General features: G+C 45.1%; 1 protein-coding gene across 2 annotated transcripts in view; it reads right to left on the bottom strand.

The window, feature by feature from the left end:
* Positions 1-24,446, bottom strand: part of AP2B1 (adaptor related protein complex 2 subunit beta 1) — a 131,274-nt gene that overhangs the window by 41,814 nt on the left and 65,014 nt on the right. The window contains exons 12-15 of one of the 2 annotated variants that reach the window (XM_077296259.1): positions 23,168-23,266; positions 8,240-8,499; positions 3,976-4,168; positions 3,499-3,519 (exon numbers count right to left, since the gene is read on the bottom strand). In XM_077296259.1, the coding sequence (XP_077152374.1) occupies positions 3,499-3,519; positions 3,976-4,168; positions 8,240-8,499; positions 23,168-23,266 (573 nt within the window). The remainder of the gene's footprint in view (positions 1-3,498; positions 3,520-3,975; positions 4,169-8,239; positions 8,500-23,167; positions 23,267-24,446) is intronic. The other variant, XM_077296260.1, reaches the window with a different exon arrangement.

Here is a 24,446-nt window from a genome sequence, read left to right as displayed (position 1 = left end):
CACACACACACACACACACACGGCGCGTGATCACACATACTTGAAAGGCACTTAAAGGGGAGTCTGCCATCAGGATCAAGTGGTTGAATGCTGTGTGGTCTCACGCAGCGTTTTAGGGCAAACGTACTTTGAAAAGCCAGTCGTAGACTATTTGTCTTGGCTAACTAGACAGATTCTGGTCCTCGGATGCCTTTTTCTTACCCCAATGCCTTTGACAGACAGGTCTCTACTGATGTAAACACATTGGTCAAACTACCTGGAGCTAAGCTGGCGGGGAACCGCATCGGATAAGTCAGCTGAGACACAGTCCTCGGGAGGCTTTTTATAATAGAATATGTCCTCTGAAGAGCTGCAGCATTACAGAGCATCGTACCTGGCTGCAATATTGGTTCGGGCAGCATGATTCTAACAGGTTCACTTTAAAACCTTTAGAACTTTTCCACATTTTTTTAACGTTACATCCACAAACAAATGGGTTTTTTTTTCCTTCTTATTTGGATCTTATGTTATACGCCAACACAGAGCAGCAAGTATTTGTGAAGTGTAAAGGAAATGATACATGGTTTTCTAATTATTTTAAAAATATAAATCTGAAAATTGTGACGCACATTTGTATTAGCTCCCCGAATCAATACTTTGAAGGATCACCTTTTGCTGCAATTACTGTTTTTGAGGTATAGGTGCTTCTCACAAAATTAGAATATCATCAAAAAGTTAAATTTATTTCAGTTCTTCAATACAAAAAGTGAAACTCATATTATATAGAGTCATTACAAACAGAATGATCTATTTCAGGTGTTTATTTCTGTTAATGTTAATGATTATGGCTTAAAGCCAATGAAAACCCAAAAGTCATTATCTCAGTAAATTAGAATAATTAATTTAAAAAAAACACCGGCAAAGGCTTCCTAAGCCTTCAAAAAGGTCCCTTAGTTTGTTTCAGTAGGCTTCACAATCATGGGGAAGACTGCTGACTTGATAGATGTCCAGAAGGCAGTCATTGGCACACTTCACAAGGAGGGTAAGCCACAAAAGGTCACTGCTAAAGAAGCTGGCTGTTCACAGAGTGCTGTATCCAAGCATATTAATGGAAAGGTGAGTGGAAAGAAAAAGTGTGGTAGAGAAAGGTGCACAAGCAACCAGGATAACCGCAGCCTAGAAAGGATTGTTAAGAAAAGGCCATTCAAAAATTTGGGGGAGATTCACGAGGAGTGGACTGCTGCTGGAGTCATTGCTTCAAGAGCCACCACACACAGATGTATCCAGGACATGGGCTACAAGTGTCGCACTCCTTGTGTCAAGCCACTCATGACCAATAGACAACCCCAAAAGCGACTTACCTGAGCCAAGGAGAACAAAACTGGACTGTTGCTCAGTGGTCCAAGGTGTTTTTTTCAGATGAAAGTAAATTTTGCATTTCATTTGGAAATCAAGGTCCCAGAGTCTAAAGCAGTGTTCCCCAACTCCGGTCCTCAAGAGCCACCAACAGGTCAGGTTTTCAGGATTTCCTTAGTATTGCACAGGTGATAATTGCATCACCTGCACAGGCAATAATTCCATCACCTGTGCAATTCTAAGGAAATCCTGAAAACATCACCTGTTGGTGGCTCTTGAGGACCGGAGTTGGGGAACACTGGTCTAAAGAAAGAGTGGAGAAGCACACAATCGAAGCTGCTTGAGGTCTAATGAGAAGTTTCCACAATCAGTAATGGTTCTGCTGGTGTAGGTCCACTGTGATTTAATCAAGACCAAGCCAGAAAGATCAAGACCAAGGAAATTTTAGAGCATTTCATGCTTCCCTCTGCCGACAAGCTTTTTGGAAATGGAAATTTTATTCTCCAGAAGGACTTAGCACCTGTCCACACTGCCAAAAGTACCAATATCTGGTTTAAAAACAAAAGTATCACGGTGCTTGATTGGCCAGCAAACTCGCCTGACCTTAACCCCAATCTATGGGGTATCGTCAAGAGGAAGATGAGAGACACCAGATCCAACAATGCAGATGAGCTGAAGGCTGCTATCAGAGCAACCTGGGTTTCCATAACACCTCAGCAGTGCCACAGGCTGATCATCTCCATGCCTCGCCGTACTGATGTAGTAATTGATGCAAAAGGAGCCCCGACAAAGTATTGAGTGCATTTACTGAACATACATTTCAGTAGGCCAACATTTCAGATTTTAAAATCATTTTTCAAGCTGGTGTTATAAAGTATTCTAATTTACTGAGATAATGACTTTTGGGTTTTCATTGGCTGTTAGCCATAATCAACATTAATAGAAATAAACACTTGAAATAGATCACTCTGTAACGACTATATAATACGAGTTTTACTTTTAGTATTGAAGAACTGAAATACATTTTTTGAGGATATTCTACTTTTGCGAGAAGCACCTGTATGCCACTACCAGCTTTGCACATCTAGAAGCTGAAGTTTTAACCCATTCCTCTTTGCAAATTAGCTCTAGCTCAGTGAGTTTGGCTGGAGAGCATCTGAACAGCAATTTTCACGCTTTGCCACAAATTCTCAATGGGATTTAGGTCTAAACTTTGACTGGGCCATTCACACACAAATATATTTTGATTTAAACCATTCCACTGTAGCTCTGGTAGTATGTTTAGAGTCGTTGTCCTGTTGGAGGGTGAACCTATGTCCCAATCTCAATTCTGGTTTCCCTCCACGATTGCCCTGGATTTAGTTCCATCCATCTTCCTATCAACTCCGACCAGTGCTACACGAGATGTTCAGTGCTTAGGCTATTTTTCTTGTATCTTAACCTCTTAACCCTGCTTTACTCTTCTCCACAACTTTATCCCTGATCTGTCTGATGTGTTCCTTGGTTTTTATTATTTCATTTGATCCCTAATGTTGTCAAACATACTCTGGGGCCTTGACAGAACAGCTGTAGTTATACCGATAATTAGTAATTTGGGTCCTCTTATGTGAAATTTATTATACGACTTCTGTAGACAATTGGTCAGTCAGGATTTTATTTAGGAATATCAGACTACAGGGGCTGAATACAATTGCATATCACAATTTTCTGAAATGTTTCAAACATCTACAAAACCATGTATCATTTCCTTTATATTCCACAAATACATGCTTACTATTGTAACGTGAAAAGTTCAAACAGTATGAATACTTTTTCAAAGCACTGTAGTTTGGATATGCACAGCCATAAGAAAAGTGTAAGAGATAAGTCAAAAGTGACATACAAAAAGCAGACAACATGAGGACATAATGGTGTACTGACATATTGTTTCTAAACACTCTAGGCTGTGTATGGTATCTCACTAAGTGCAGAGGAAGGAAGAGACTGTGCTTAGTCAGGCTGATAAACTGGATGCTTCTGAGCATAATGTTGGCATCCGAAGGCTAATGACCATGCATGTGGGCTGCCTGATGAGCGGGAATAAGGGTCTGTAATGAAGACCAATGGAAGGGGGGGGACAATAATGCCAGTTTATCAGTGTGCTACTGAGTGAGAACCAGTTACCCATTGCGTATCCTCTCCCATCTGCAAGGGTAGGCGGGACACAGGAGGAAAGAAGCAAAAAGGTTACGGTCAGCGGAGAGACAGCTGAACTGCACAAAACAACAATCAGTGCCTACAAAAGCAAACCTGCAGTCCCTGACAATTACCAGCTGAAAAGTGGGCTGCTTCTAGCGTCTGGGTGGGAACACAATGGTCCAGACACAAGTCACAGACACAGGGGCTAGTGAATAGCAGATTTATGTCTTAACCATATCTCTGCCAGGGCACACTTACATATAAAAAATGATTTTTCTAAATTATGGTAATCAATTGTAAATCCAATCTTCTGAAAGACAACATAAAGCACATATAGCACAAACATTTATGGATGCCACTAGTGGCGCAAGTACTGGACAACATTTAAAGCACAATTTGCTAACAACTGTAAAAATGAATTGGAACAATGTATTAACCGCTAAGAAACAGGACATTTCTTACCAGGCTGTCTAGACCTCCACCAAGAAGATCCACGGCTCCCATCTGCATTGTGGACACCTGTGGGACATTCCCTGGCGGTCCAAGATCTAGATTCAGTAGGTCACCTAGGAGGTCTCCTTGTGAGGGAATGACCTGAGGCTGTTCAAGAGAGACTGTGGGTGCAGGTCCTACTGGACTGTCTCCGATATCAATGCTGAAAGACATACAGTAAGGGAACAACTTCTTAGCACAGACAGACAGACATAAAAAATAAATTAAATTGTATGTATCACATTGAGGGATTTTTGATCACTGCAACAATTTAAAACTGTTATAGTAACAAAACATAAGCTTATCAGCTGATCAGTAATGTTAAAGAGGACTTTTCACCAAATGTTTCATGTTGAACTGATCACGTAATGTAATAGTGGCTGTAGAGTGGACTAAAATATTTTTGTTCTTTTAATTATGCCTCTCCATTCTAGAGATATTAGCAATCAAAATTTTTGTCACCTAATAAGTTGAAAAAAGTTTAAGGAGTATTCTCATCTCCAAGATCGTATCCCAATATGCAGTAGGTGAAATAATAATAATATTAGCAAATACCTCCAATAAGAAATGTAGTACAGTTCTTATGATTTGCTATGTCATTATCCCATGTGCAGGGCATTACAGTAGCTTAGGTATCAATGGTTAGGATCACACAAAGTCAGTTAGACGGCCTGCTGCCTTCTTATGATTTGTCAGTATCATAGAAGATGAAGAGGTACACTCCCACAGTGAAAACTGGCTGGTGGCACCCACTTGGACTTAAAGGGGTATTCCCATCTCCAAGATCTTATCCCAAAATGTAGCAAGTATAGTAATAATATTAGCAATTGACTCCAATTATAAACGCAGAATAGTTCTTCTGATTCGCTATGTCACTGCATTGCATTGCAGTAGCTTGCAAATCCATGGTTATAACCACTAATGGCCATCTAACTCACTTTGAGATAAAACATACTATGAAAAGCAAGCGGGTGAGTATGTGCTTTGGATGACTAGTTCGAAATCAGCATTCTTCTACTGCCCCACTAACCTAGACTGGTCGATATCTATCTTAACACAAATTAGGGAAGCAGAAGGGAAGAAGTCACCAGGTCCAACCTCACACTAGTCATTGACGACTTTTATAAGCATGTTTTCGCTTAAACGTCACAGCTTTTCCAGAGAGAGACACAAAAAAAATAATGCAGCCGATGCACGAATCTACCGTCAGGCAGGGATGTGGAGTTGGTAAGCTAAACCACAGACACCGACTCCACAGCACTGGTCACTACTGAGCATGTGCAGAAGTGCAGCACAGATTCATCTCTACTAGAAGCGGAGATCCTTTGATCAGAAACAGAAAAGACCTTTAGGGTATGTGCACACGTTGCGGATTTCTTGCAGAAATTTCCTGAAGAAAACCGGAAATTTTCTGCAAGAAATCCGCATTTTTTTTTTTGCGTTTTTTTTCCGTTTTTTTAGCATTCTGCAAGCGTAATTAGCTTGCAGAATGCTAAAGTTTTCCAAGCGATCTGTAGCATCGCTTGGAAAACTGACTGACAAGTTGGTCACACTTGTCAAACATAGCGTTTGACAAGTGTGACCAACTTGTTACTATAGATGCTGCTTTTGCAGCATCTATAGTAAAAGATAGAACGTTTAAAAATAATAAAAAAAATAAAAAAAATGCTTATACTCACCCGCAGACATCAGATCTCCTCACCGGCGTCCGTTCCTATAGCTGATGTGTGCGCGCAGGGCCTTCCATGACGTCACGGTCACGTGAGCGGTCTCGGCCAATCACAGGACAGTGACGTCATTCGGCAAGGTCCTTCACCGCACACCAGCTACAGGAACCGAAGCCAGCGTGCAGCACAGAGGCGGGAACACTTCGGGGGCCATCAGAGGGTGAGTATAGGACTATTTTTTATTTTAATTCTTATTTTTTTACCAATTATATGGTGCCCAGTGCGTGGAGGAGAGTCTCCTCTCCTCCACCCTGGGTACCAACCGCACATAATCTGCTTACTTCCCGCATCGTGGGCACAGCCCCGTGCGGTAAGTAAGCAGATCAATGGACCCCTAGGTGTGCGGAATCCCCTGCAATTCCGCATTTTAATGAACATGTTGCTTTTTTTTCCGCGATGCGATTTTTTCGCGGAAAAAAAGGCTACATTTGCACAAAAAATGCGGAATACACTGAAAATAATGGGAGGCATATGTTAGCGTTTTTTTCGCGTTTTTATCACGTTTTTATAGCGAAAAAACGCGAAAAAAACGCGAAAAATACTGAACGTGTGCACATGGCCTTATAGTTTACTAGCTGTACTACCCGGCTTCGCCCGGGTTAATAACTTCTGTTAGCAAAATAGAATGTGTTAACAAAAATTTATTCTGCACACAAAAACCACAAAACAAAATAGATAGAAATGTAATTATTAAGAAGCAAAAACTAAGCTAATAGAAGCATTTCACAACATATTTCAACACAAGAGATATTCCTCACAGATTTAACTGAATTGGCCAAGTAATATGAAGTAATCTTCTACTACTTATTCGAGAACCTTTTGATAAACGACATTCTTAGTTTTTCCTTCAGGTGCAAAGACGAACAGATTTTTGGCTGTTCCAACTCTTGAACAGGCCACATAAAGTTGACCATGAGAAAAGCATGGAGATTATAAATCGATTCCAACTGCTTTTATTATCGCATCAGCTGACAATCGTACCATGGAATTCCTTTTCTTATGAGGCATTATTGTGGTAAAAATAGTCTGTAACTGGCAGTTTCTATATCCTCTCACATAGAGGTAATGTGACTGACATCAGACTTTCCACCAACACACCCTAACTGACATGCTGTTACCTCACACAAGCTTTGTTATACTGAGAATGTCCTTTGTTGCCTATATTAACCAATCAGAGCTCAGATTAATTAACTGTTGCAAAATAGAAGCTGAGCTGTGATTGGTTGCTATTGGCAGCCTGATAAATCCCCAGCCAACAGGAAACCCTCCCCCCTGGCAGTATATATTAGCTCACACATACACATAATAGACAGGTCATGTGACTGACAGCTGCCGTATTTCCTATATGGTACATTTGTTGCTCTTGTAGTTTGTCTGCTTATTAATCAGATTTTTATTTTTGAAGGATAATACCAGACTTGTGTCTGTGTTTTAGGGCGAGTTTCATGTGTCAAGTTGTGTGTGTTGAGTTGCGTGTGGTGACATGCATGTAGCGACTTTTATGAGATGAGTTTTGTGTGGCGACATGCGTGTAGCAACTTTTTGTGTGTCGAGTTGCATGTGACAGGTTAGTGTAGCAAGTTGTGTGCAAGTTTTGCGCGTGGCGAGTTTTATGTGTGGTGCGTTTAGAGTATGTGCAAGTTTTGTGTGAGGCAACTTTTGCATGTGTTGCAACTTTTGTGCATGTGGCAATTTTTCCGCGTGTGCAAGTTTTGCATGAGGTGAGTTTTGCATGTGGCGAGTTTTGCGCGTGGCGAGTTTTGAGCGGCGACTTTTGTGTTTCTACTTTTATGTGGCGAGGTTGGTGTGTGTGTGGTGAAATGTGCGCTGAGGGTGGTATATGTGTTCGAGCACGTGGTAGTGTGTGGCGCATTTTGTGTGTGTGTTCATATCCCCGTGGTGGTGTGGTGATTATCCCATGTTGGGGCCCCACCTTAGCAACTGTACGGTATATACTCTTTGGCGCCATCGCTCTCACTCTTTAAGTCCCCCTTGTTCACATCTGGCAGCTGTCAATTTGCCTCCAACACTTTTCCTTTCACTTTTTCCCCCGTTATGTAGATAGGGGCAAAATTGTTTGGTGAATTGGAACGCGCGGGCTTAAAATTTCGCCTCACAACATAGCCTATGACGCTCTCAGGGTACAGACGTGTGACTGTGCAAAATTTTGTGGCTGTAGCTGCGACGGTGCAGATGCCAATCCCGGACATACACACATACATACACACACCCATTCAGCTTTATATATTAGATTTCATCCAGTTAAAGGTTCATTCACATAACTCAAAAAGTACTGGAGTGGCGCCATTTGTAGATCGCTCTGAAATTGTTAGTACTATTGAGATCTGTGGACACTTGTGACGTTGCTTACATTTAGTTCATATATGAAAAGTGGTGTATGCCAGGGGTTTGGTTTGTCACAAATACAGAAAACTGAGGAAGTGAATAGTGAAGCAAAACCAAGACCATACTGTCCAGAGTAGAAAGATACACGTAAGCACACTAACCTTCCATGCTGGATGGGAAGATGTTTACGATGAACTCCATGGCTGCCTTCAACAAAGGCATTGGGTGGTTTGTGATAAACCGAAGCAAGAGAACCAATGTGGCAAATCAACTCATCCAATAAAGTGGGCTCAATCAAGTCGGTCTCCTCAGAGATCAAAGGTTTCTCTGAAAGCACCACCTCTTTAGCAGTGACAGGGTCAGTAGACAGCAGGCGCCAGTAAATGTATCCTCTGTCACGAAGGTCAGGGTTATCAGAATCCTAAATTCAGAGCAAAAAAGAGTTATACAGAGCTCCTCAGAGAACGGCTAGATCCGCAGAAGAGAAAAAAGGTTTTATCACAACTGTAGCAAACCGTAAAATAAGTGATACACCGCTGGAATCAGAGTCTCTGTCCTTAGATTATGCTGCGCTCAGACAAGGAAGCAAAAAACTGCTGACAAGATTCTCTTTAAGGTGCCAGTACACACTAGAATAACATTGGCTGAACCTGCCGATACTGGCGAAACCAGCCAACCATTTATGTGTATTGGAGTGTCCTGGTAAACAGATATGGTCCTGATACTTGTTCTCACAGGAGGAAAAGCGTCACCAGTATCCAGCGAAAATTCTTTCTTTAAATTGTTTTTTTTATTGAAAACTTTAAACATTTTATAAAAGCAGACAATACAAACCTACATGGTCTTTTCAGTAGGAACAGTCCAGCATATAATAAAAAATATACAGGCAAAAAAGCAATAAAGCAAATGGTAAATCTGTAGAAAAACACCATAACACATCCATCCTTCTGCTCCAGAATACAAAAAATATTTATGTCCCCAAAAGGGGTGAAAGAGGAAAGGTGAACGGCCTTAGATCTTCCTCCCCAGAGTGGACATGTACTACTATGTCCTCCGGCTACAACATTAGGCAGGCCATACACTTTAGGCAGCAGTCTGCAATCCGCTAGGACTCCTCTCACCCCAATACACAGCTTAGTGTGTGTTTTCTCATTAGGGAGGGAGAGTATGCTGCTGCCAGAAACTCTGGCCTTAGCTCATCTAATGTAAAACAAAAGGAGCAGGGATGAAGAAACTCAACCGACGGATCCTTCTGTCTCCCAACATCTGCTGTTGTGGATAAATCACCATCAGATGACCTGTACCAAATGTGTATGGCCATTTTACTCCTCTTACCCCGTTGAGAACCAATGTATACCCAGAAGAAACTTAAAATGAATGTAAAGTTGTAGAGAACGTAGTTGACAATTTGCCGATTGCTGCAGTCCCACCATTAGGATACCCTCTGGAGAGCACTGTCTAAATCAGTGTTTCCCAAACTCCAGTTCTCACGGAGCCCACGGGTCATGTTTTCAGGATTTCCTTAGTATTGCACAAGTAGTGGAAGTATCATCAAGGCATCAGGAATTCTCTCACCTGTGCAACACTAAATCCTGAAAACATGACCAGTGGGGTCCGTGAGGACTGGAGCTTTGGAAATACTGGACTAAATTGCATGCATGTTGTTCAGATCTCAGCAACCTCTGACAATTCCAATGACAATAAATGGAGTGGAGATGTTCCTGCTAGTCACACTGGGCTCTGCAGAAATCCCTTTAACATGGGCTATGGGGTGATGACTACACTTTCAAATGCCATTACTTCAGTGAAACCTGCAGATTAGTCACAGTATCACACCGGCAGAGAACGGTTAGCGCTCACAATCACACAGCCCTCAAGATGATACAACTGATGGACCATCCAAGCATCACTCTTCCAAATCCTAATTTGTTTCTTTCAAAGACATACTAAAGTCAGCAGAATAAAAAAAGGAAGCAGACAAAAGAGCCAATGCTAAAGCGATGTGGAGAAAATGTGCGCATCAGATTTTGTTTCCAATCTGTATTAAAGAAAGAAAAAATGTTTTGTAAATTTTCTCACTAGCCACTGTGGCTATTTTAGACTCGTACTTCTTGTTCTTAACTGAAGAATTTTCAGAAGTCTCATTATCATCAAAGCCAGGATTAAAATGACAGGTAATACCATTGTACACACTGATAACAGGATCTCCCAATCACAATTGGGAATGTCCCAGCTGACCTAGCTCCCTGCCGTTCCCCTCGCAATGATCTTTGCACACACTTCTTAGATGCTTCAATACTCAGGGTCAGAGTCACTAACGCTGCTAATGTACATGCGATTTTCAGGAATCCAAATAAAGCTAGAATAGCCACAGTGGCCAGTGTGATAGTTGCAAGATTTCCATTGATGTTAATACAAAATGAAATTATATATTATATATATATATACATATATATACACATATACACACACACACATACACATATTACACACACATACACACATACATACAGTTGTGGCCAAAAGTTTTGACACCCCTTCAACTTTGTCAGAAAGTACTCAGTTTCTTCCTGAAAATGATTGCAAACACGAATTCTTTGGTATTATTATCTTCATTTAATTTGTCTTAAATGAAAAAAACACAAAAAGAATTGTCCTAAAGCCAAATTGGATATAATTCCACACCAAACATAAAAAAGGGGGTGGACAAAAGTATTGGCTCTGTTCGAAAAATCATGTGATGCTTCTCTAATTTGTGTAATTAACAGCACCTGTAACTTACCTGTCGCACCTAACAGGTGTTGGCAATAACTAAATCACACTTGCAGCCAGTTGACATGGATTAGAGTTGACTCAACCTCTGTCCTGTGGCCTTGTGTGTACCACATTGAGCATGGAGAAAAGAAAGAAGACCAAAGAACTGTCTGAGGACTTGAGAAACCAAATTGTGAGGAAGCATGAGCAATCTCAAGGCTACAAGTCCATCTCCAAAGACCTGAATGTTCCTGTGTCTACCGTGCGCAGTGTCATCAAGTAGTTTAAAGCCCATGGCACTGTGGCTAACCTCCCTAGATGTGGACGGAAAAGAAAAATTGGCAAGAGCTTTCAACGCAAGATTGTGCGGATGTTGGATAAAGAACCTCGACTAACATCCAAACAAGTTCAAGCTGCCCTGCAGTCCGAGGGTACAACAGAGTCAACCCGTACTATCTGTCGGCGTCTGAATGAAAAGGGACTGTATGGTAGGAGACCCAGGAAGACCCCACTTCTTACCCCGAGACATAAAAAAGCCAGGCTGGAGTTTGCCAAAACTTACCTGAAAAAGCCTAAAATGTTTTGGAAGAATGTTCTCTGGTCAGATGAGACAAAATAGCAGCTTTTTGGGCAAAGGCATAAACAGAGTTAACAGGATAAAAAAAAGAGGCATTCAAAGAAAAGAACACGGTCCCTACAGTCAAACATGGCGGAGGTTCCCTGATGTTTTGGGGTTGCTTTGCTGCCTCTGGCACTGGACTGCTTGACCGTGTGCATGGCATTATGAAGTCTGAAGACTACCAACAAATTTTGCAGCATAATGTAGGGCCCAGTGTGAGAAAGCTCAGTCTCCCTCACAGGTCATGGGTCTTCCAGCAGGACAATGACCCAAAACACACTTTAAAAAGCACTAGACCTGAATCCCATAGAACACCTGTGGAGTGATCTAAAAATGGCAGTTTGGAGAAGGCAGTTTGCCAAAGAAGAATGGTCTAAAATTCCAAAAGAGCATTGTAAGAAACTCATTGATGGTTACCGGAAGCAGTTGGTCGCAGTTATTTTGGCTAAAGTTTCGTGCAACCAAGTATGAGGCTGAGGGTGCCAATACTTCTGTCTGGCCCATTTTTGGAGTTTTGTGTGAAATGATCAATGTTTTGCTTTTTGCTTCATTCTCTTTTGTGTTTTTTCATTTAAGACAAATTAAATGAAGATAATAATACCAAAGAATTTCTGATCGCAATCATTTTCAGGAAGAAACTGAGTATTATCTGACAGAATTGCAGGGGTGTCAATACTTTTGGCCACAAATAAATAAATATATATATATAATACACACACGCACTGATTTAAAAATAGTAAGTAATTTTCATTTTCTGATTATACATTCCCTATAAAAGGTCTGTTCTGTCACATATAGAGACAGAAGAGGAGGAAGACTACAATGGATTGTTACATGTGGAGCAGTCCTGGTTCTTTCTTCTTCACTACCAAATAAACTAAGAGCAACCATAAAAGTATATGACGAATTTAGATTGTATGCATTAAGCCTAAATTTTCCATTTTGCTGGATAAAAGGAAATCCACGTCTGATCAGACTTCTCTCCTCACCCAGTTTTGTAAACCAGACAAGGGTAGACTGTTTAGTGATAGTCCCTTTAAAAAAGGTCAAAATCTGTGTGCTTCTTATTGATGACGGAGCTTAAATGCTGATATTCAGATTACTAGAACCACTTATTAGCTGCGGCAGGGGGCTGCAAGTACAAAACAGCTGGGCACAAATAGTTCTGAAAGAGGCAGCGCCTCCCTGCCCACGCTGCTCCCTTCGCTCAATGTAAGAATACTGGATCTACATGGAGCATGTCAGTGTGCACGGAGATCAAGCTAGTGCCACCGTCTCCATCTGTTTAGCAAGAAAGAGTAAGTAATAGCTGGTTTAGAGTGGTCTATTAATTCATTAAAACAGCTGCTGAAAAGAGCTTTTTGGAATGGACTATTACCAAAGAGGGATTTTTTGGTACTTACCGTAAAATCTCTTTCTTGGAGCCTTCATTGGGGGACACAGATAAGCGTGGGTGTATGCTGCTGCTGCTAGGAGGCTGACACTATGCAAAAAGGAAAAAAGGATAGCTCCTCCCCGGCAGTATACACCCACTGACAGGCACCAAGTACCTCAGTTGGTGAAAAAAGCAGTAGGAGAAGCAACCAGAACTCAGAACATATAAGTACCAACTCAACCAGGGCACTTAAACCCAAACACGGTACCAGAAAACAAGTAGGGAGGGTGCTGTGTCCCCCAATGAAGGCTCCAAGAAAGAGATTTTACAGTAAGTACCAAAAAAAAGGAGATTTTTGTGTACTCACAGTAAAATCTCTTTCTCTTAGCCTCTAATTGGGGGACACAGGACAATGGGTGTTATGCTGCTGTCCACTAGGAGGCGACACTATGGATAATCTGAAAAAGATTAACTGTGGCTCCTCCTCTGCAGTATGCACCCTTGGACGGCGTCAGCCTTCTCCAGTTTCGTGCAAAAGCAGTAGGAGGAACGTAACATGAATAACATAATTATGCCTGTAAGAAGGCAACTATGTACGAGCTCAAGAAAACAATATGAGAACTCAACAGTTACAACGGCCCGGAAAGGGCAACAGGGTGGGAGCTGTGTCCCCCAATTAGAGGCTAAGAAAGAGATTTTACGGTGAGTACACAAAAATCTCTTACTCTGTAGCCTCATTGGGGGACACAGGACCATGGGACGTCCTAAAGCAGTCCCTCGGTGGGAAGCAATGGGCGAATATTGTGCAGACAGGCCCCTATACCTAGGGCACCGCTGCAGAACACATCTACCCAGGCTCGCGTCCGCTGAGGACTGGGTATGAACCCTGTAGTGTTTAGTAAACGTGTGTAGGCTAGTCCAAGTGGCCGCCTTACACACTTGTTGTGCCGAAGCCTGGTGCCGAATGGCCCAGGAGGCCCGTAATACCGGCTGGAAGAGGAGAATTCTTAAGGCGGTAGGCCTCTTGTATGGTGGATTTGATCCACCTGGCAAGGGTAGCTTTGGAAGCTGGCAGACCCTTGTGGCCACCTTCCGGAAGGAGGAAAAGAGAATCAGATCTCCGGAAGGACGCAGTCCTAGACACGTATATGCGCAATGCCCTGACGAGGTCAAGCGTATGCAGAGCCTTCTCCACTCTATGAACCGGACAAAGGGATGGTAGTGAAATTTCCTCATTGAGGTGGAAGTTGGTCACAACCTTCGGAAGGAAGGATGGGACCGTACGAAGAACTACCTTGTCCTGGTGAAAAGCCAGGAAGGGCCACCTGCAGGAGAGTGCTGTCAGTTCAGACACCCTGCGTAGCGAAGTGATTGCCACCAGGAAAACCACCTTCTGGGAGAGAAGGCGGAGCGGGACCTCCTTAAGGGGTTTGAAGGGTGGTTCCTGCAATGCTGTCAAGACCAGGTTGAGGTCCCACATTTCTAGTGGTCGTCTGTAGGGGGGAACCAATCGGGAAACTCCCTGAAGAAAAGTCCTTACTTGCGGCTTGGTAGCAATGCGCCTTTGAAAAAGCACTGAGAGGGCTGACACCTGGCTCTTAATGGAGCCCAATGACAGCCTGGCCTCCAGACCCGATTGGAGAAAACCAAGTACTTTGGGTAGGGAGTAAGGGAGTGGGGTCTGGCCACGAGATTCGCACCAGGTAAAGAAAGCTTTCCAGGTACGGTAATAAATCTTGGCAGAGGCTGGCTTCCGTGCCCTGATCATGGTTCCAATGACGTCCGGCGAGAGCCCTGCCTGGGTTAGAACCCAGGTTTCAAGGGCCATGCCGTCAAATTGAGAGCCCCTGAGTTCTGGTGGTAGAACAGGCTTTGTGATAGAAGATCCGGGCGGTCGGAGAGGCGCCAGGGGGCATCTGCTGAAAGTTGTACGACGTCGGCGTACCATGTACGTCTGGGCCAGACCGGTGCGATTAAGATGGTTGGAACTCCATCTTGCTTGATCTTCCCCACCACTCTGGATAACAGGGGGAGAGGTGGAAAAATGTACAGAGACTGGAACTGGGTCCAGTCCTGAACCAGAGTGTCTGCTCTGAGCGACCGCGGATCGTGTGTTCTGGCTATGAAGTTGGAGACCTTGGCATTGAAGTGGGATGCCATTAGGTCCACATCTGGGGTCCCCCAGCGATGGCAGATCTGACGAAAAATTTCGGGATGGACAGACCACTCTCCCGAATCTATTCCTTGTCGTCTGAGGAAGTCTGCTTCCCAGTTGTCCACATTCGGAATGTGGACCGCCGAGAGAACAGAGCCTGTGTCCTCCACCCAGTGGAGGATGTGTGACACTTCTGGCATCGCCTGAGTACTGCGGGTCCCCCCTTGGTGATTCACATATGCCACAGTGGTGGCATTGTCCGATTGTATTCTGATGTGAGAGGCTGCCAGTAAGTGATAGAAGGCCCTCAATGCCAGGAGGATGGCACGAATTTCCAGGATGTTGATGGGCATGGTCACTTCCACTGGGGACCGCTTGCCCTGTGCCCTGTGGTGCAGGTGCACTGCACCCCAACCCGTCAGGCTCGCATCGGTGGTCAGAACCTTTCACTGACCTGTGAGAAAGGATTTCCCCTTTGCTAGCGAGGTTGGCTTGAGCCACCAGTGCAGGGACCTCTTGGTTGACGACGTTAGCCGGAACTCCCTGTCGAGAGAGAAAGGGATTCCTGTCCCAGAACATGAGAATGGCTAGTTGGAGAGGCCTGAGGTGAAACTGGGCCAAATTGGGACCGCTTCTATTGCCGCCCCCATCCTGCCGAGGACTCATGGCAAACCGGAGAGATTGAGGGGGTTTGCGGAAGAGGATGCGAACTCCTAGGCGGAAAGCCAGTGCCTTGGAAAGAGCTTTAGACCCCTGGAGGTGTTGTATAGCATTCCCAGGAAGGTCAGAGACAGACTCAGGGTTGGTGATGACCTTTGTAGGTTGACTAACCAGCCCATGCGACTCAGTGTCGATTGTGATTGAGACGCTGAGCTCGCAGTTCTTGAAGGTAGGAGCCTTGATGAGTAGATCGTCCAGGTATGGAACAACTACTATGCCTCTGGAGTGCAGGACGTCCATGGTGGCTGCCATGACCTTGGTAAACACTCTGGGAGCCGTGGCGAGTCCGAACAAAAGAGCCACGAACTGGTAGTGGTCCTAGTCGATTGCAAACCTGAGAAAACTCTGATGAGCAGGTGCAATCGGTATATGCAGGTATGCGTCTTGTAAATTTCTATGAAGGCGAGATATTCTCCCTTCTCCATGGACACAATGATGGACCGAAGGGGGCTCCAGGGGAAGTGACGAACCCGTACGTATTTGTTGAGTTGTTTTAGGTCCAGTATGGGCCGTACGCTGCCTCCTTTCTTGGGGACTATGAGTAGATTGGAGTAGAACCCTCAGAAGCACCCGGCCGTGGGAACCGGTACTATGACTCCTGCTTGAAGAAGCGAGGGAACTGCTTGGTGGAAGGCACGAGCCTTGGCTGGCGGTTTTGGGGGAACAGAGCAGAAGACTCGGTTTGGTGGGTTGGAGGTTGAACACTATCTTGTATCCGGAAGACACTAGTTCCCTGACCCACATGTCTTCTGTAGTAGGCATCCAGACTTGCTGGAAGAACAAAGTCGGCCGCCTACGGGTGGGATGTCTTCCGGGGTCCGTGAGTCATGAGGAGGAAAAAAATCTGAGGTTTACCTCCTTTGGGCTTTGACTGGCCTGCTTTTAACTGCCAGGTCTTGTCCGACCTTTGCGTCGACCATGAGTTGTCCCTGTGTGGGGAACGGTTACAATTTTGTGCTGGACGCGAGACGGACCAGCCCGAGGAATTCCGAAAGGATCGGAATCGGTTTTGTTACACTTCTTGTAAGTGTGTATAGGTTTCAGTTGAGGGAGAGAGGTACTCTTACCCCCGGTGGCATTGGATATCATTGTGTCCAACTTTTCACCGAAAGGTCACCCACTGAGATACGGGAGTGCGTGAGGGACTTCTTTGAGGCTGCATCCGCTTTCCATTCCGTAGCCAGAGGATACGCCGAATCGCGATGGCGTTTGATGCTATCCCCGCTACGCCCCTTGCTGAATACAGAGCTGCATGAAGCACGTAATCTGCTACAACTGCTATTTGAACCGCTTGGTCCGACAGCTCAGGAGCAGATGCTTGGAGGCCAGCTTGTAAATTTTTGGCCCAAGCCAGTATGGCCTTGGCAGCCCAAACTGAAGCGAACGCGGGAGCCAGGAAGGCCCCTGCCACCTCGAAAATTGAACGAGCCATGCGTTCTAACTGCCGGTCTGCTGCGTCCCTGAGGGTTGAGCTATCTGGCAGTGAAAAGGAGAGTCTGTGCTGCTAGTCTAGAGACTGGGGGGTCCACTTAGGGTGGATCTGTCCATTCCTTGGTGTCCTTCTGTGGGAAAGGGTACCTTGCCTCCAGATATTTGCGATTAGCGAATTTTTTTTTTTTTCTCTCAGGTTGTGAGAGCTGCTCTATAAGGATCGCTTTAAACTCTGGGTGGTTAGAGAAAACTTTAGGCGGCTTCAGAGGTCCTTCAAAGGAAATCCTCTGGTGGCAGATTAGAAATGTCCAGCACCCGATGGATGGAAGAGATTATGTCCTCAACTAGCGCTGTATTGCTAGGGGGGATTGGGATCAGGGACCCCTCCGTTTCCCTGTCTGAGTCGGAGTCACAGATACCTTCCGAATCCTGTGTATCACTGAGGCGTCCCCTGCTGGGTGAGCTGGGGAGGAGGCCTTCTGTGGTCGGGGACTGCGGAGATCTGCATTGTCTGCCCCTAGAAGGTGACGGTCTAGATGACTTGGAACTACGGTGTCTCTCCCTAGAAGGGGATGACCGTGTGCTATGGGATGACGCAGATGGACTTGACCTATGGGTCCGCTTGTGTCCTGACCTAGACGTGGATGTGCCAGGTCGTTCTGTTCCTGAGTCAAGCTCTCCCTTTGCTGGGTAGCGGTCATAGCCGAGGCATGACTCTGCAGAGCCTGAAGCAATGTGGAGGTTTGGTTATCTATAGACTGCGTCCTAGATTGCGACCTCTGAGTGACCCATTCCGGCGTGGCATTAGACACCGAGGCATTGGCAGGGGCTTCTTGGGGCTCTGACGCAGTAGTCTGGATGCAGTCCTGGCAGCGCGTTACGTGCTGCCACTGGGGAGAGCGGTCCAGCAGGCTGTACAGAATGCATAATAGCAGTCCTGCCTGGTTCTCTTGGACCTTGAGCCCGGCATAGTGCACAGAGTGCAGAAGGGCTGCTATGCAAAGGACCTTACAGGGGTAGAGAAACCTATAGGGGAGCATTATAGGTAATATGGATTCACAGCCGAGTAAAACAACCAAGCTGTGATCTTACCCCACCAGTATGCTCCTAGGTCCAGCGCCGAAGATCTACAGTGTTGTGCCCCCCGGAGACTGGCTGGCCTGGTCCTGGTCATGCTGACCGGGAGATGCAGGGTTAATCCTTGCTGCAGTAGAAATGGCCACCGAGGAGAAGAAGCAGGGGGAGAAGGGGGCGGAGAGCTGAGAAAAAGGCGGCAAAGCTGTGTAAAAATGCGCCCTTTCTGTCCCTGATCCACCCCCTTTATGACACTGTAGAGTGTCATATTTGTCATCCGGGGGGCGGGCGGGGGGTTGGGGGAGGAGGCGGTGGCTTCAGCTAGGCCGATGCCGGGGCCTAAATTAGATGCCCAGAAAGGCTCCAGGCCAGCGCGGAAGTCCGGGGGGGGGGTTGGGGGAGTAAATCGGATCTGAACCGGCCCCCCCCCCCGGATTTAAAGGCAGGATAGCGGTGGGGCTGTAAGCGGGAGGGGCCCCTGTGTGGGGTCCCCCTGAGGCAGTATAGAGCTGGTGCTGCCGCAGAGACAGCGGCCGAGGGAGCCCTGTGTCTGTATGTGCCATGCCTGCCTGCACTCCCCCCAGCCCCGACAGGAGCCCGCAGCTGGGCTGGGGTCCCTGGATGCAGGCGCAGTGTGCTGGCCCATTGCTGGGAGCTGTAGAATGCTGACTGTACAGGCCCTAACTGAGGCGTCTCAACCTAATACCCCCAGAGGGGGATTAGGGAGGGTGCTGTTGTCACCTTCAGGGGCCTTTATCCTCGCCTCGACCTCAACCCAGAAACCAAAAGGAATTGGGGAAGGAGGGGGGTCTCGACTTCGAACCAGCACCCGAGGGACTGGGGAAGGAGCAACATGGGGAATAGCCATCTCTACTTCAACCGGGCACCCCGTAATAGGGGGCCGAGGAAGGAGCCATGCCGGGAGTCTCACAGGAGACCCACTTTTCTTCATCTGTAATCCGTCGGAAAAAAACCGGAGTAAAAAATCTTAGGTGTGCCTCCTATGCGACACTAAGCAAAAACTGGAGAAGGCTGACGCCATCCAGGGGTGTATACTGCAGAGGAGGAGCCGCAGTTGATCTTTTTCAGATTATGCATAGTGTCGCCTCCTAGTGGACAGCAGCATAACACCCATGGTCCTGTGTCCCCCAATGAGGCGACAGAGTAATCCCTCTTTATCGCTTCATAGGGGGACAGAACCGTCGGATGTCCAAAAGCAGTCCCAGAAAAGGGTGGGTAGAAAAAGACTAAGAGAAAGGGCCCAGGTCGGCTGGTGCGCAACCGCCGCCTGCAGTACCTTCCTACCAAAACCTGGATCAGACGTGGCGTGGGTATGAACCCTATAGAACCTCGTAAAAGTGTGCAAGGACAACCAGGTTGCGGCCTAGCAGACCTGTAAGGCGGAAGCCTGGTGGCGAACAGCCCAAGAAGCTCCGACAGCTCTGGTGGAGTGGGCCCGCACCCCTGGAGGGGGCCGTTTCTCAAGAACGCGGTAGGCTTCCATTATAGCTGAATGAATCCAAAGAGAGATCGTGGACTTGGACGCCTGAAGACCTTCCCAGCGACCCTCAGAGATGACAAACAGAGAATCGGATTGGCGAAAGGGGGCAGTTCTAGAAAGATAGACCCGAATGGCCCTGACCACGTCCAGTTTGTGAAGAGACTTCTCCAGGGGATGAACCGGGGGAAGGACAGAATGAGGGAAGAATGAAGTCCTCATTGATGTGGAAAGCGGATACCACCTTGGGAAGGAAAGAAGGGACAGGTCTAAGAACTACCTTGTCCTGATGGAAAATCAGAAACGGAGAACGGCAGGATAAAGCTGCCAACTCGGAGACCCTCCTTATTGATGTAATAGCAATCAAAAAGGCCACCTTCCAGGAAAGAAGGGAAAAGGAAATGTCCTGAAGAGGGTCGAAGGGCGCAGCCTGGAGAGCACCCAGAACCAGGTTGAGATCCCAAGGTTCCAACGGGGACTGGAAAGGAGGGGCAAGATGCGCAACTCCTTGGAGAAAAGTCTTCACCTGAGGGATGGAAGACAGGTCCTTCTGAAAAAGAATGGACAGAGTGGAGACCTGACCCTTTAGGGTACTGAGGGATAGTCCCGAGTCGAGACCTGCCTGAAGGAAACCAAGAAAGTCCAGAGGGGAAAAAGACATTGGAAAAACATGGTTTGTCTCGCACCATCGGAGGAAAACCTTCCAGTACCTGTGGTAAATGCGGGAAGAAGCTGGTTTTCTAGCCCTGATCATGGTCTGAATGACCTGGTGGGAAAACCCGGACTCCCTTAGGATCGCGGCCTCAACGGCCATGCTGTTAAACTCAGAGACTGAGAACTCTGGTGTAAGGAAAAAAAAGGGATTAGATGCGGATCAGGGATAGATCCAGGTCCACCTCCTACAGACACTAAGCACAAACTGAGGTACTTGGTGCCTGTCGGTGGGTGTGTACTGCTGGGGAGGAGCTATCCTTTTTTCCATTTTGCATAGTGTCAGCTTCCTAGCAGCAGCAGCATACACCCACGGTTATCTGTGTCCCCCAATGAAGAGATAAAGAAAGTAGGATTACAAATCTTGGATATTAACCCATTTGGAGGCAGCTGATGCTGGCTATATTAAATGTCCGGCATAACGACCGTAGATGTTAACCATTCAAATACCATTTTCAATCTAACAGCAGCATTTAAATGACAACTTGGCAAGTCCCCAACGATGCGATTGCAGGGTACCCATGGTACACTTTGATAGTTTACGCTTACTGAAGGCCCCGGTCACTGCTATTTTGGTCCTCTGAAACTCAATTTTACACTGAGCTACAAAAGAGACCGAGATTTTTACTATATACTGCAAATCGGTGGTATTGCGGTACATAAAATAAGTGATCTGATGATCTCATGTTCAAGTCCATTACGGTGACTTCAATATAAAAGTATGCATCCAAATAAATTAACCTGATTGATAAACTCCGTAACGAGAAAAAAAATGCCAGAATTGCGTTATTTCACTCTACCAACTCCTAAAAATATACAATAAAAAGCGATTAAAACGTCATATGTACCTTAAATGTATTACAATTGAAAATGTTAACTTGCAGCACAAAAAACAAGCCCTCACACAAGGAAAAGTAAAAAATATTAAGGTCTTGGGAAATGGAAACCCATGCCAAATTCATTCTTCTTATACAAACTTCTGAATCTTATTTTTACTATAAAAATATTTTAAAAATTTGCAAATTTGGTACTGTTGTGAACATACTGAGCTGGAGAATCATGTTTCTAGGTCATTACTTCCGAATAATCGACCTCCGTAAAAACTCCAAAAATCCATGTCGAAATTGCACATTTTTCACCATACTTGGAATTTTTTGTTAGCATTTTTCAGGACATTGACAGTAAAATGAATGGAGTCATTCAAAAGTGCAACTGGTCCCGCAAAAGAAAAACAAGTCTTTATGGCTATGTCGGAGGAAAAAACAAAGTTATCATTTTTGGAAGAAGAGTAAAACATGAAAGGGCAAAAAGAAATAATTGCTTGGTCCTAAAAAAATAAATAAAGTTTTCTCTGTTTTAGAAAAGTATTTCCTTTTCCTACATTTTCTAATTTCTCAGCAGAATATGGAGCCTTGTACAGTTTTGTGCTGCAGAGGAATGCATATAAACATCTAGTCGATCTTTGATTTTGGGATGCGCACCACCAGAGTGGCACCGACTACTTGCCATATGCACTCACACAGCATGATCTATAATGGGCAGGAAAAAAAATCTCTATTTCACAGCCATTTTGAGACTACTACACTTTCAAATGAGAACTGCAATATTACTGGGCTTATTTGCTTCAGTATATGTGAAGCCATTTCCCAATAGACCTCCTTTTCCTATTCTTTTTAACCCTTAATATAATGCACAATGATTTTATAAAAATATAGAAAAAACACCAGATCACCCTTTCTGTTCTGAATAGTGAGGAAGCAAGAGGCCATGCCACCGTTCTGAGTTTGTAGATGCAAGTTCAAGAAAAAAAAAAGTCCAGCTTCCAGATGCAGTTGGAGATAAAAATTGTGTTAACTAGTGATGAGCGAGTTTACTCGTTGCTCGGGTGGTCGCCGAGTATTTGTGACTGCTAGGAGATTATGTTTTCGTTGCCTCAGCTGCATGATTTACAGCTGCTAGACAGCTTGATTACATGCGGGGATTTCCTAACAAACAGGCAACACCAACATGTACTCAGGCTGGCTAGTAGCTGTAAATCATGCAGATGCATCAACAATAACTAAATCTCCAAGCACTAACAAATACTCTGAGTCCACCCGAGCGTGCTCTGGAAAACCACGATTTTATCTCCAATTGGATCTGAAAGCTTGAGATTTTTTTGTTTGAAAAATTTTTTTTTTTTCAGGCTTGGATGGTTTTAAAATAAACAGAAGCATACATTCCTTCCAGTGGAGCACAGGCAGCTCTGCAATGGTATCTGCTCCATTCAAAAGCCATAGAACCACTGCAGCCAGGGACTGGCTGCGCATCATCCGAGAAAGATCCAATGATGCATGTTTCTAGCAACCCGACGGCTACAGCAGCCTTGTGAATTCTGAACAGAGTTGACACCGCTTGCAAAGCCTGCGCAGACCTCCAGATCCAAGGAGGGTGCAGAAAGGAGACTATACATGAAAAATAATTTAAAAAGAAGAGATGTAACATAAAGCGAATAGACAGAGGAAACACCTCAAACTCAAATGAAACTAGTTCAGACTAAAAAGCAGGCAATACGGCTAACATACAGTAGCTATGTAGCTATGGTCTAATGGACCAAAACTTTAAATCAGCAGGAAACAAGGAAAATATTAGCGACTCGCATACTATGTTTAACTACACAGGACATAGAATCTTGCTTTGGAGCATTATAACAGATTGAATGCATCAATTCCTAGAGAATAAAAGGATAAATGTGTTTATTTAGAAGTCTTACCTGTGTAGCAAGGCTCAGGACTTGTTGGACCAGCTCTTGGGTCTCAGATGGCTTCTTCAAAAACAGTTTAACAATGGCAGTCAGAAGAGTCAGTTGCACCTGAGGGAAACACAAAGTAAAAGCTATTTAATATATTCCTGACCTTACACAAAATTCTCAGTCACCATCTAAATCTTTTAATACTGCCCATTGCCTTCCAACTAAATACAGGACACAGGCAAGAGTGTAAAACTAAAGGAAAACTCCAATATCCTATATACAACCAAGACCACATAAATATGGAAAGAAAAAAGTCTTCGCTACGTCTTAATAAAGAGATTAAAAGGGAAGCGGGTCATATCCCAAAGAGCCATCTACCGGAAGATATGGGTTTATCTGTAGGATAAAAGCATTCCAAAGCCCTCTGTCTGCTACACTGAAAGCCCGGCTGCTGGGAAGAAATGAGCTTTAGGGTATGTTCACACGATCCTGATTTCAATCCTTTTTTTTTTAGGACAAAAACCGCAGCTCTTGGCAGAAAACGCAGGTGCGTTTTTGGTGCGGTTTTGGTGCGGTTTTGGTGCGGTTTTTAGTGCGGTTTTTTATGCAGTTTTCTCTGCAAATTGTCTGTGTTTGACACAAATAAAGCTTTAACTGCAGTGGGGGAAAAAAAAAAAAGAAATGATGTAATTTCCTTGTCCAACCCTTTTCTTCTTCCATCCTCCATTTTGGGACTAAACACCAAAATGAGTGGACGTGTTTTGAATGACAGCGCTCCGCGTTTTGCGCCGCATGCGTCACTGCAGCGCACGCATCCGGGCGCAGAGGACGCAGCAAGTTGCATTTTTGCTGCGTCCAAAATCAATCAAAAAAAGGACGCATGCGGCACAAAACGCAGCGTTGTGCATGCGTTTTGCTGCGTTTTACTTTGCGTTGTGTGTTGCGGCGCCGACGCTGCGGCGCACAACGCAAATGTGAACATAGCCTAAGTGCCACGTGCCACGTATTTAAGTGCCACGTGCCACGTATTTAAGTGCCACGTGCCACGTATTTCAGTGCCACGTGCCACGTATTTCAGTGCCACGTGCCACGTATTTCAGTGCCACGTATTTAAGTGCCACGTATTTCAGTGCCACGTATTTCAGTGCCACGTATCACGTATTTAAGTGCCACGTGCCACGTATTTCAGTGCCACGTGCCACGTATTTCAGTGCCACGTATTTCAGTGCCACGTGCCACGTATTTAAGTGCCACGTATTTCAGTGCCACGTGCCACGTATTTAAGTGCCACGTGCCACGT

This window comes from Ranitomeya variabilis, chromosome 3, assembly GCF_051348905.1.
Source record: "Ranitomeya variabilis isolate aRanVar5 chromosome 3, aRanVar5.hap1, whole genome shotgun sequence".
In the NCBI taxonomy this organism is placed as follows: Eukaryota; Metazoa; Chordata; class Amphibia; order Anura; family Dendrobatidae; genus Ranitomeya; species Ranitomeya variabilis.
The sequence above is the reverse complement of the archived record's forward strand: the minus strand, read 5'-3'. Positions and strand labels throughout refer to the sequence as shown.